Genomic DNA, 13,198 nt, shown 5'->3' on the forward strand with positions numbered 1-13,198 from the left:
GACTGCCCCGTAGGACGTCTCACTTGCCTCACTCCCTATTGATTTGAGTTTCCATGAGCTAATACGCAAGAGTCAAAGGGCACCGGCTGTAAAGAGCAGCCTCGGCACGGCAGGAGGTAGTGAGTCACACCTGACAAACCTGCCCCGTCCTGCACATGAGGAGTCATGAAGCAGCAGCTCTGCTGCTGGGACTGAGCGATGCCTGCCCTGGCCACCTCCGCCACGCGGAGCTGCACCTCATGCTCAGTGCAGGCCCTGCCTATGCTAAAAAAGCACACCCAGAACTTCCTACCAGCTCTGCCAGGGCCGCTGAGCTGGTGGCAACCAGGAGCTCAGAGGCTTTGCAGCTCCATTGCCATTGAGCATTGGCAGGAGTGGTGCTTCAGCAGCCAGCTGGTTTTTGGGGCGAGTGGGTGGCCCAGGGCTGGGTGCCAAGCTGTGATCGTGGCAAGCAGGCGGCAGCTGCTACCGCTGCATGGATGAGGGCAAGAGCTGCCTGCGCACGCTCACCTTGTCTGCATCCACATCCTGCTGCTGGAAGGGGCAGGCACATACAGCACTGGAGAACTGCACATGGCTGCTTCCCTGACTGCCTCCACAGGGCAGACCTGCCAAGCTACGGTTGTCCCAAGTTTCCTGTAGGAACAGGGTGTCCTTGAGGCACCGTGCCACCCCAAGGACATGCCCTGGGACTGGGCTGCAGGGTCCCGTAGGGGCTCTGGCTTGGTTCAGTTCCCACCTCCTGGACTTCAGGAAAAAAAGGAAACATTTGTCTTCACACGGATGACAAAACCAAACTGCTGCAAACCAAGCTGGGGAACAAACCAGCAGCACACCAGGGAGGCACAGAGAAATCCCATCTCAACCATGGCAAGCTCTGGAGCACACTGACCCAGCACAGGAGCACTGACAGCCGGGTGACATACAGCCAGCAAGGAACACCCTCGCAGAGCAGGGAACAGCATGACTGCCCAGCCCTTCCCCAGAAGGTTGGGAATATGGGAAAAGGATGCAGAAGGCACTGAGATCCTTGGCTGAGGACAAGGGAGCAAGGCCACGTTAATGGGCACTCAGCTGCATTAACTAACACCTCCATTCCCTGTGGACAGTGGGAAGCGGGGGAAGCATGGGGTGGGTCTGCATCTTGAATTATGCCCCACGGAGAAGATCTTCACCCTAGCTAGCTCCCTACAACAGGGAGAATTGCCTCCAGATTGGCTCACTTCACCATTTTTTCCTTGGGGCTACAATCCATCTTGCAGATCCTCACCTGCCAGAGGCATGAGAAGTTCAGAGAAAGAGAAGGAACTAACATCACTTTCTGCCTCTGCCCTCCGCAGCTCTCGCTGGTTATCTGTGAGCTTGAGCTGAAAAGGGTTTGGGATAAAAATCCATTCTTTTCCCAGCTGCTCTATTTCCCAACAGCCACTATCACCTCTAGCCGGCTCACACTGCAGCTACAACCCTGCCTACAGGTTTTTCTGAAGGCCTCCTAGACACTTTGCTTACAGCAACATTTCAGCCATGGGTATAACTAAACCAGTGCAGACACCTACTTGCCAATGTGAAACAGGGCCAGTGAACTACAATTTGCATTATCATAGCTTCCAGGCTGAACTGACTCCAGAATAAGTCACCTCATTTGGCTTTGAATCGTGTCCCCACCATACACCTGCCTGGCTGCGTCGCAGCTACAGCTCAGCCTCTCCTAACTGGAGAGGCCACTCCTAACTTTGCCATTATAATTTTCAATACTTGCCTTCCTTGCTGCAACCCGAGTGTCTGCATAAACAAGATAGACTTGGAAAAAAAAGAATAGAAAAATTGCGGCAATCACATCTCATCAAATACATTCCCACTCCTGGCATCCCATTGCCAGTCCTGCTTCTCAGCATTTCAGCAGCTGCAAGAAATGGGCTTTGAATGAGGAATTAAACTCCTTGGCCCCAGCTTGCCATGGGCAGGCCCCGCGTACACGGGGATTTCTCTGGTACAAGCACAGGTCGCAGTGGCACTTAGCTCCCCTCATGGGCACGAAGGCACAAGGTGTCACCATGGGGAGCTGGCCCCCATGGGACAACACCCTCTGCAGCCCGGCTGCTCGCAGTGTCACAGCACAGCCCCGTGGCACCCAAGTTGGTGGCGATCCAGGGCCCGCGGCTCCTCCTCCCTCCGAGGGCAGCGGCAGGGAGCTCAGCTCCAAGGCCAGTGTTAGCCCAGCTGGCAGCAGCTTAAAGAGGCAGCATGACAGTGCTTGAGTCCCACACCAAGCCTGCTCCCACACCAAGTCCTGCACCAAAGCTGCTCCCCCTGCTCTGAGAGCAGCTCTGTGTGTGGCTGCTTGGCCCCTCCTGCACAGCACAAGGCTCCATCTACCTCCTTCTCCTCTGGTACCAGCCACGGCGACAAGATCCTCTGAGGACTCTGCAGTGAAAGAGACATGAGCAAACACCAAACATGGCACAGCAGATGGGACCTTCAAGCTCCCTTCCCCAGAAGATCTGCCCTGTAATACGTACATCCCACAACCCCAAACCCACCTCTTCCAACTTGACTCTTTACTTCTGGGGCCTTTCATGTGGACCCACCACCATGTCCATCAGTCTTCCCTACTCCACCAGGACAGCTAGTGACTCCCTTGGGCCAGGCTGGGCCTCTCAGGCTTGTCCCACCACCTTCTGGGAAAGGACAGAGTGGTCGCAAAGGCCCAAGAGCATCAAGCAAGTGACTATCTCAGGGCGCTGAGACATCTCCAGAGCGAAGAAGTAGCTGACTTGGGGACCTACAACACAGCTTGAACAAACACCCCTGACCCTGAGCTGCACTCAGATGGGTTCCTGGGCCCAGGTGAGGCTGATCAGGGCCGTATCAGCCCTACGTCCAGCTTGCAGGGGGCTCTGGACAGCCCCACCACCATCCCTGTAGCCCTGCTCGCCTGTCACCGAGACCCCAGCCACTCACTAGGTTAACCCAAACAGAGACCAGGGCCACTCCGCACCCCTGACAGCCCCGTGCTGCTGCAGGCCTGCACAAGGTGCTGCTGGTTGGACCCGTCCTGAGCCAAGTGCTCAGCAGGGATGGTGGGTGCTTCGCGGGGATGTGGGTGCTCAGCACCACCACAGCTGCTTGGCCGTGTGACGCATCCTCGTGCAGCAGGGAGTGCCTTCCCTTCACAGTGACCCAGCCGCCTTATGGGGAGCATTACGGGGCGCTAGGGACCCCATCACTGGCTGGATGAGAACCTGCTGTCAGAACCTGCTGTCACCCGGGGCACCTCCACCTGTGGAGAGCAGCAGATGAATATCCATGGGCCCACATCCCATTAGGGACCGCATGGACCCCAAAGCAGCTCAGCAGCCAACTCCGCTGCTTCTTCTAACACGTCGGATGCCCACATGCGATGTTGGTACCCCCCAGCTGCAGTCGCGTTTTGACAACAGTGAATTGCTGGTAACGAGGTTTGTCTTGCGAGCCAAGAGCCTCTGAGATCAAAGATACTCTTCTATAAAACCAAAATATAATCGCTGGCCTTGAAAGGGAGGGGCAAATATCAGTTTTCAGTAGATCTAATTTGAAACCATTTTAATGCTCGTGAAGCAAGGCTAAAAGCTGGAAACACCCAAGCAGATTGTGCCGGCTGGGAGACAGGGAGCAGGGAGAAAAGAAGAGATTATTATTGATGTTTTTGTTTGGGTCTTTTTTTCTATGCAGAGCTCCTCATTTCTGGCCAGCGGCTTTGGGTAATGCTATTGTTAGCATCCGCATTGCAATTCCAATGTCCTTTTTATAGCCGGCTCAGAAAAAAAAATCCACAGGGCCTCAGCTGAGTGCCGACTAATGGCATTTAGAGCAATGCTGCATCCAGCGCGGTGGCATGGAGACAGCCGCGGCGCTGCTGGATGCTCCCTGCCGCACGCGCGCCCAGCCCCTCTGCACTGACACCTTGAAGGGAAGAGTTTTGTCAACCATCTTTTCTGCTTCAGACAGGATTCAAGCTGTAGAAGCACCAGAGTTGTGTCACCTCTCGTTCCTCCCATCTGTGACATTCTCAAGCCCCCATGTTTAGCCCTGGATTCTTCAGGGAGCATAAAGGTGTTTGTCACCCCAAAAGCTGCCTGGGGACCAGCCCAAGCTGGGCTGTCCATGACTGCCTTTGGTCACGAAGCAGCAATGGGACCACGATGGGACAGGAGAGCTGGTGGTGGGACCCTGGTGGGACAAGAAAGCTGGTGGTGGGACCCTGGTGGGACAGAGGAGCTGGCGGTGGGACCCTGGTGGGACAAGAGAGCTGGCGGTGGGATCGTGGTGGGACGGGAGAGCTAGTGGTGGGACCCTGGTGGGACGGGAGAGCTGGCAGTGGCTGCAGAGCGCCCAGCCACGGCAGCAGCTGCTCCGTGTGTTATTTGCATCCAAGCCTGCTGAGGGCAGCAAACCCCCAAGAAGCAGATCCCGGGTAACCCCGGTGCTCCCCAGCCGCGGGAGCAGGTCCCTCCGGCCTGGCCCCAGGCTCGGGGACCCTCGCCGTGCTCACCAGCTGCCCACCAGAGGGCCAGCTGCTGCAACGGGAGCAGGGCCCTCTTGGGTGCTTTGTACAGTGAAAAATCCCAAGATGAAGTTCGAGCCACTCTGGAGCGCAGTCCAGCACCTGTACACATGGCCTGGTGGAAAGGAGCTGCCCGCAAAGCATGATCAGACGGTGTCTGAGCACAGCCAACCCAGCTTGTAGGTGCTCAGAGCACCAGGAGCTCAGCGCCTGCATCCAGCCGCAGCATCAGTGCTGCAGAAAGGGCCTTCCCGCTGTCTCCAGTGCACTGACGCCTTGCTCGCACGTTCCCCTAGCGCCCAAGGCCAAAGCAGGAGCTCTAGGCACCCCAGGCTGCTGGGGGAATCTCTGCCTGTCTGCACCGTGCCCACAGAAGGACAGACGGGCACCCGGCGCAAGCTGACAGCCCAGGGCTACCTCCCATGGCTGGAGCAGGAGAAAGGCCCAGGGCTGGAGATCACTCCTCCCTCAGCAGAAGAATCCTTGGACATGTGGTTTCTAGCCCCTTTTGACCTCAATAAATATGAGAAGGAAATACACATTTTGGCAAGGCTTTTCAGGGAGACTGGAAGCCAGTGAGCGTGTGCAGGGATGGGTCTCCAAGGACCCCAGCAAAGGATGGCCAGGGCTGCCCCAGCTCCGGTTCTCTGCTTGGGCACATCCCTGGCTCACCTCCGAGATCCCCCTTCTTCCCTCAAAGCAGAGGATTCCTTAGCTGAGGGGTGAAATCCAGGGACGAGGGCCCAGCCTTTATGTGGTGGGCTCAGAGGAGAGCTGGACACGCTGAAATGAGAAGGGGTTAGTCAAACCCCTTCAAGGGGGCCGCACAGCATCGTGTGCCCCTACAAGGGCCGCACAGCATCGTGCGCTGACAGCTGAAGTGCTCTGAGCCCCCTTACGCAGCAGGAAAAGAGCACAAAAGTCTTTTTTGTTTGCTTCACATTTAGCTCTTCAGCTAATTTTTCCAGCTAGATTTTCCAGCTGCATCAAGCAGTCACCATTGCAGCAGCCAAACATGCCATCGAGCAGAGGAGAAAGTGAGACCCAGAGCAGCACTTCAGAGAAGAAGAAAAACTCCAGCTGCGGGGCCGGCATCACGGGGCCAGGTGCTGAGTCAGCTCCGTGGCGCCCGCCCTGTGTAAACGGCTGCCAGCTGCTCCCCAACCGCTGTTTGCTCAGCCCGCGGCCACTCTGTTTGCCTTGCGGAGGATCACAATTCAGGGAGATGGCCTTTGGGCCCCCACCGTGGGTGGGAGAGCTGCTCAGCTCCAGGGAACTCCTGGGCATCCAGCGCCAGGAGGTTCCTTTTGCTCCCCATGTCCATCTGGAAGGGCAGGTTAAATCCGCTCTGCCCCTGGCACCCCGGGCACGCAGGGCATCAGTGACGCAGCTACACCGAGCTGTGCTGCTGCTTTCCAGCCAGGCAGTTAAACCTCTGCTCCAACCCCCGCCATGAAAATTTTGTCCTGTAGCATCTCAGGTCCTACAGCACCGTCCAGGGCTGCCCCCAGCAGCAACTGGTCAGCAAGACGCAAATGCTCCCCGAACCTCCAGGAGCTACAGACAAACGTATCTGCCACAGTGGAACCTGGCTGTCATGCAGCCAGGAAAACTTTTTATTACCACTTCCTTACAACACAGATATGGAAAAAAGCACCCACCCTCCCCCGGTTCAAACAGCAGCAGCTGCAGCTTCCACACAGGGATCTCTGCACATCACAGTATAAAGTCCACTGGAAAAAAAAATAAATCCAAGTTTTAAAAAACGCCCCACATCTGACCTAAAACCAGGAACCCAAAAAAAAGGGGTTGAGAAAATAGGTTGGCCCCTCCCTCTTGCTATAAAATATGTATTTCTATGCTGACATTTCACAAGACCAGAAGTGAGGTTCCTAAACAGTCTGAACTTAAAGCTGAGGATAGTGCATGGGCACAAATCCCACGTGAGAAGCTAGTGTAGACTTAAAAATCTCCACCCACCACGGCCTCAGTTGTCAGCATAGTCTTTGGTCTCCACCCCCGTCTCGTTGAGCACTGTCGTCCTCATGATGGCCTCTGTGACAGCATAGGGGTCACAGTTGGCTGCGGGCCGCCGATCCTCGAAGTACCCATAGCCATCCTGGCCAACCTGCCGGGGGATGCGGATGCTGGCACCTCGGTTGGCCACGCCAGCCGAGAACTCGAAGATGTTGGACGTCTCGTGGTGGCCCGTGAGCCTCCTGGAGTTGTCTCTGCCTCCGCGAGGGTCGTACACACAGATGTGATAGTCGTGTCGCTTGCTCAGCTTTTCGATAGCGGCTTCAATGTGCCTGAGAGAGGAGAAAATGGCGTCAGGCTGGCCATCAAACCTGCTTCAAAGAGCATTCCCTCTTCTGGGAGACCCTCTGCTCCCAGGAGGAGGAGCACAGCCTGGGAGACGTGCTCAGCACTTGCCTTGGGCACTGCATAGGACAGATCACTTTTGAAATAAAATGCTCCTGAGGGAGGTGGATCTGTCCTGCCTGGTGCAGTGATCAGATAAGGATACACAAACCCTACAACAGGTCAGCCACGAACTAAGCTTCTCCACTGGCTTAGCCCAGATCCCTTAGGCGCAGCCTCCAGCCCACAGAAATCCCTGCCGGGGACTCACTTGAGGCCACCTTCTTTCCTCATTTCTTCCGTGCTGTAGTTGGTGTGACACCCAGCTCCGTTCCAGTTGCCAGTCATTGGTTTGGGATCCAAGGTGGCCACAACCCCGAAGTCCTCGCAGACCCGGTGCAGAATGAACCGAGCCATCCAGAGGTGATCCCCCATCTCGATGCCTTCGCACGGGCCCACCTGAAATTCCCACTGGAACAGGAGAGAAGATCTGCTGATGACAACGGGCAAGTTTGAGTCTTCCCAGGCACCAGCCAGCACAGCAAGGACTAAAAATGCAGGAGACGGTTAAACTTTGCAGATTATCCCCTAGGAATGAACAAGGGGGATGGAGATGACCTAGTGAAGTGACAGGTCAGTTCTGGTACAAGATAAATGGGAATAAAGTGGTTATGGCTAATTAGAGAAAATCAGAGGGTTTCTATCAGAGCAGAGGCAAACAAGGGTCTTTCACCTCCTCTGAAGCTGGTGCTCAAGCTGTCGGCAATTTTGAGCACCATAGCAGGGCACAGGACTAACAAGGTCCTCGAGGTCCTCGTTAGGCCTTTACTCAAGTACTCCCTCCCATCCAGAGACAGCGTTGCGTTACCTCCAGTGACTAAGGGGAGACTAGTGAGACATTTACGGTACCTGCAGGCATGGCCTGCCCGGGACTAGGTACAGGATGCGGCAGGCAGCAAAGAAGGACCCTGAAGAAGCCTGGGCAAATATCAGGGCAGTTGAAAGTCCTGCCTCGGCTGCCCTGCAGATAAGCCCCATGCTTATCGCCCGCCAGATCAGCAGTGGAGAGTCAGCGATTTGCAGGCTGCAGGGCCAAAACACAGCCAGTCAGTCTGGCCATCTGCATAATGCAATCAGGGGCTCCTTGGGCAAACTCCACCAGGAGCCGAGCCCAGCAGCGTCTGCTCCAACCGCTCCCCCACAAGGTCGTGCCCCCCACGAGTTTCCTAGGAGAGGAACAGGGCCCACATAAATCCACGGCTCCGCTTCCTTCTGCAGCTCTGGCTGGCTTGCGCTGCCCTCACCCGGATCCTGGGGACACAGACCGCTTTCCTCTGCTCACCTCCCATCTCCAGCCAGCCTTCAGCAGGAGCCTTTGCTTGCCCTGCCTTGGCTGCTTGAGAATTTAAATGAAACCAGGAAAAAAAAGCATCCAGCTCTTCCTGGGCTGCCAGAGCTCAGGCTGCAGCCATGCAAAGAGCTTGTTGCAACCTGGTGCAGTTTTGCACCCTGGCGCACAGCCGGCCTTCCCCTTGGCCAAGGATTTACACCCAGAGGTGGTTTAGAAGAAAATCAACTCTCACATCTACACTTTAGCCGTGCAGCTGCTCTCATCCAGGCAAAGCCTTGGCCAATACGGGGAATCACTGGAGTCAGCATCTCAGAGGAGCTGGAAGTTACCTAATTAGCCCAGCCACACTCTGACTTGTTTCTGACTTTGAAAACCAGGCACCACAGAAGCACACAGCTCCTCTCCTCTGGAAGCAAAAGGGTGTGCTACTTCTACACAGGTTTGCTGATGGCCACTGATACCTAAGCACGAAACTCCCTTTTTTCCTGGGAAGGGGGTCAAACATTGCCATTGCTTTCAGCAACAGGGCTGGTGAGCACAGATCTGCAAGATGCATGTCTGGAAGATGCTCATGACCAGTATTTCCAAGCCCACACTGCTGGCCTTGCTAGGCATGCTGAGACACACACAGCGTCTCCTGGTCACTTCTGCCCAGAACAAGCAGCTCCCCAAGGACCACGAAGAGCCACTTGCAACTTACCTGGGAGGGCATCACCTCTGCATTGGTGCCACAGATCTTCACCCCCGCATAGAGACATGCCTTGTAGTGGGACTCCACAATATCACGCCCGTACACCTTATCGGCTCCAACCCCACAGTAATAGGGGCCTGAAAAAGAAACAGGAGTTAACACCCACATAAAGCCTTGGGGAACAACAGCAACGCTCCAGTGTAATCCCACTACTCACAGGTGTTGCAACCAGCAATCATCTTTAGGGGATTTATAGATAATTCAACTGTGCTCGCCTCCACAGTGCATGTGGCCACTGGCCCCTGCTCCAAGGGCCAGCAGCATAAGAAATTCAGGGCATTGCAGCTGTGCAGCCTCAACCTTATCTAGGCAGTTAAACAGGACTTGCAATGCATAAACTGGGAGGTGACTGGGAGATAAGGAAAGCAGGGCCTGCCCTCAGGCACTTCACTGGCCCTTGGAGGGCCTAAGGCTTTGGAGATTGTTCTGACAACAGCCAACATTGTTCATGACTTGAAAATTCAACATGTTGTTATTTTATATGACTCTTCCTCATTCAAGCAAGTCAAATGGAGTCCTCCCTGCCTAGGGGAAGGGAGACGTTTGAGAACAGCCCAGTCTATACAAAAGGCCTATTGAGTCAGGTTGGGAAACCCCCAGCAGCTGGGGTGCTCAGGCTCATCCGTCACTCCAGGAGGGCCAAATGTGCCGCAGTTCCTGTCCTTCGCACAACCACCTCTTTTAATGAACAGCCACAGAGATTTTTCCGGTTGAGTTCTCCAGCCCTTGACAAACAAGTCCTGCAGCTGAGCTGTTTGTGTAACCGGGCTCCGGCAGGAGCTGCGCTGCCGGCCGGCTCACGTGAGCCACAGGGCTCAGCACCCTCAGCAAACACCTCCCACACTCCTGCCCAGCCCCGAACGGCTGCCCGTGGGCTGTGGCAGTGGCCAAGCTGTGCCCAAGGCGCCAGGCAGTGTGGCTGCTAGGGGAGCAACGCAGGATGCCCAAGTCAGGCAGCACCGTCCTGGGCAGCGGGACAGAGCCCAGCTCGCCCAGACCCTGAGTTCAGGCTTGGGAGAGGGTCTTTGGGCTTGTGGCTTCTCCCTGGGGCATACAGGTTTGCAGGGTCCCAGCCTGCCAGGACAGCCACTTCGCCCCAAGCCGGAGCTCGGGCCAGACACCGACCCCAGGGGCATCACAGCAAGTGGGACTGTGGGCATGGGGCAACCACACAAGGCAGCCCGCTGTGGGCAAGAGGAAAGGGGCACTTACCCTGGGGGCCTGGGAAGCCATTGTCAGGCCAGCCGTAGGGATGGCCGTTGATGCCCAGCAGAGTGTACTCCTGCTCCATGCCGAACCAGGGGTGGCTGTCCTTAACCAAGTCCATGACTTTCTTACACGTGTGCCTCAAGTTGGTCTCTGAGAGGAGAAACCTCCATTAGATCCACATGCAGCCAGCAGGCATCCTCCATGCTCCATTTAATCCCAGTCAGAGAGGTCTACCCCCAAGCATGACAAAGCATTTCCCACAAAGAAACTAGTTAAATGAATTCCCCTTCCTGGGAAGTTTCCTGCTCACGGGTTTCCTTTATCCATAAAAACAGGCACTGTAGCAAAAGTCTGGTGAGATTTATGGACCGAGAGATGTCAGACCTTTCAACTGAAGCACTCATAACAGATCCCCAAAAATCCATCTACACAGCTGCAGGGCTCATGCAGAACAGCTCCATCACCACAGCATCAGGCTACAGGCCAAGAAGGTTTTCATTAGACGACTGCCAAAACTGCTGCCTCCAGTCCACAAGAGTCCTTGGCCTCCTCTGATGCACCGAGAAGTTAGGAGACAGACCCAGCCCCGTCCAACAGACTAGCAGATCTGCCAGCAGCAACTACGCATCCCCCATCCTTACTCTGCTCCCACCACCTGATAACCCTCAGCTTGGTTATCCTTGGACACATCTTGCTCTGCTCATGGCTTCTGGCCTTGCATTAATGGAAGAAAAAGGAAAGAGCTTCCCCCAAGCCCACATAGTCCTCAATGTAAATGGAGCCCAATTCCAGGAACTGGCAGCCAGACCATGGGCTGAGACAGTGCCTTGGGGCTGAGCACTTGGTTCACATCACGTCACTAAATAACAGAACCCCCAAGACAAGGTTCCTTCTTAAAATAAAATAATACAAACCGTCATCTTGAGTCAGCTGGGGACACCACAGCACTTCCCCCATGGCATCTCCCTGCTGCATCAAGAGGAACCAACGCGGACTTTCCTCATCACTCCCTGCAGACCTCCACTCTTACAGGAAGACGCTGCGTGTTGACAGTGCACATTGATGTGCAGACGTCCCTTCCCCATTCCACCCCGAGCCCACCAGCAGACGCGCTGGCCTTGTGGCCCCTGCCTTGCTTTTAAGCACAAATAATGTCCCTGGGAGCCACCCAGCTCATGTCCAGCCACTCCTTCCCCAAAGCAGCTCCCCCGCCTCAGGCCAGGTTCTATCAGAGGGACAGAGGCGAAGGCCAAGCTGCTGATTCGGCGATAAAGACACCGCTCCAGGGCACTGCGGATACACTGACCAGAGGATCTGCCCCAGCCAGACTACAGCACCAGCTCCTCTCAGCTCCAGGTTCCTGCCCACAGACAGGGAGAAGCCTACAACACAGGCACCAAAACAACCTTCCATCCCTACACCGAGGTTTCCTACACCTACACCACCCCTACACCTATTCCAAAGGTGTTATCTGCCCTCTCCCTTATGTAAAAGCCTAAGCATGGCACCGTGACACGAGTCGCACATTTAGGCCTACGGAGCGGGGGGGTTGCTCCTTCAGCACAGGCTGCCTTGCGAGGCCCACGGGCGCCCCGCTCGCACTGCAGCCCATGCAGAGCGCTGGCCATGTCCGACTGCTCTCCCTGCCCTTGGCAGCACCTGCTGAGACAGATTCCTGCAGCCAAACCGCCTCTGGGAGCGGCCAAACCTGGAGCCCTAAGCCAACAGCACAGCACTGCCAAGTCATTCCTGGGAGGAGAGCTGCTCGCTCCGTGGGATCGGCCCTTGGGAGTAAGGGCTCCTAAAGAGCTATGCTGGCATAGGGGGCATGGGGCGCCTCACCTGCAGGTTTCCGGTTGTACTTGAGTACTTCACACAAGACCAGCTTGTTGGGATCCAGACAGAAGGGGTCTCTGAACATGCGTACGGGCACCAGGAACATGTCGCTGTTGGAGCCCTCTGCCTGGGCTGTGCTGGAGCCGTCAAAGTTCCACTCGGGCACATCTGCAAGGCGGGAGAGGGGCCGGGGGGAAGGCTGGATTGAACGTGGTGTCGCCTCGAGAGAGTGTGCGGGCAGCAAGGGCAGCACAGCCAGCACCATCAATGACAGGGGAAAGGCCACGCTTGTGCCCACGCGCTTCAAATCCTGAGACGGCTCCAGGCCTTTGGGTCTTGGGCTGCACGGCAGGATCTTGTCCTCCCTGCCCCAACATCGCAATTAGGGATTAAGCAAACCACAGCCCAAAGGAGGCTAAGTGTTTGCACCACTGCTCTATGCAGCCTGGTGGGTTATATAGGTGCCCATTGCACCTACGTGACGGACATGCTGGGAAAACAAGCCATGCCATTACCTTCGATGCTCTTGGGCTCCTTGTCGAGGGTCCGGCTCTTGCAGCGCACGCCCTCACCGCTGCCGTCAATCCACACGTAGGTGACCTGCGCCAGGTCCCCCTGGGGCAGCTTCATGTACTGCTCCCGCACCAGCTTGTTGAGCTTAGAGCTGTGTGACACCGACATGACGACAGCCCTGCAAGGGTAGGACAGGGTGCTCCGTGAGCCTGGCCTCCTGGCACCCTCATGCACCCATTGGTGCACTGCCTGCCCCGTGGTGGGGTTAAGGTAGAAACAAGCAGCAGCACCTCCCTCCCAACCCGATCACAGCCGAGCCCACCCTTCCCACCCCGCGCCATGCCGGGACGGGGCTCGAACCCGCGTCCCACCGCCCCCGCCGCGGGGCTCGAACCCGCGGTGCGCCGCTTACCGGCCCCGCGTGCTGCCCGCGGCCGCGCCCGGCCGCTCCGGCCGCGCTTTATAAGGCGGCCGCGGGGCGGTGTCGGGCGCGCTCCGCCCCGGCGGGCGGGCGGACGGGCGGACTGGAGCACCCCTCCAGCGCCGTCACTTACCACCAGCGCCGTGTCCGTCCTGCTCCCGCCTCGCAGCAGGTGTTTCCTCCCTCGTCTGCGCGCTCCAGGGTCTGCCGCCG

The 13,198-nt window shown here is 56.6% G+C and overlaps 1 protein-coding gene across 1 annotated transcript; it reads right to left on the reverse strand.

Annotated features, from left to right (window-relative positions):
* Positions 1-6,113: 6,113 nt before the first annotated feature.
* Positions 6,114-12,740, reverse strand: LOC148591376 (glutamine synthetase). Its single transcript, XM_088537679.1, has 6 exons — positions 12,567-12,740; positions 12,058-12,219; positions 10,219-10,365; positions 8,956-9,083; positions 7,176-7,375; positions 6,114-6,852 (listed from the first exon to the last, which is right to left on the reverse strand). Exons 1-6 carry the CDS (start codon positions 12,730-12,732, stop codon positions 6,531-6,533), a joined length of 1,125 nt encoding a protein of 374 aa, XP_088393805.1. The 5' UTR covers positions 12,733-12,740; the 3' UTR covers positions 6,114-6,530.
* Positions 12,741-13,198: the final 458 nt, after the last annotated feature.

The sequence above is a fragment of the Tinamus guttatus genome, unplaced genomic scaffold, assembly GCF_059628265.1.
Source record: "Tinamus guttatus ecotype Peru unplaced genomic scaffold, ASM5962826v1 Tinamus_guttatus_pri_ptg000846l, whole genome shotgun sequence".
Classification (NCBI taxonomy): Eukaryota; Metazoa; Chordata; class Aves; order Tinamiformes; family Tinamidae; genus Tinamus; species Tinamus guttatus.

What these genes read in the sequence shown, in the direction of transcription:
- LOC148591376 (XM_088537679.1), bottom strand. Translation starts at nt 12,732, where the DNA reads ATGTCGGTGTCACACAGCTCTAAGCTCAACAAGCTGGTGCGGGAGCAG. An exon ending in GGAGCCCAAGAGCATCGAAG is followed by an intron (nt 12,220 to 12,566) that starts GTAATGGCATGG and finishes CCCGCCTTGCAG; the next exon opens with ATGTGCCCGAGTGGAACTTT. An exon ending in GTACAACCGGAAACCTGCAG is followed by an intron (nt 10,366 to 12,057) that starts GTGAGGCGCCCC and finishes TTCTCCTCTCAG; the next exon opens with AGACCAACTTGAGGCACACG.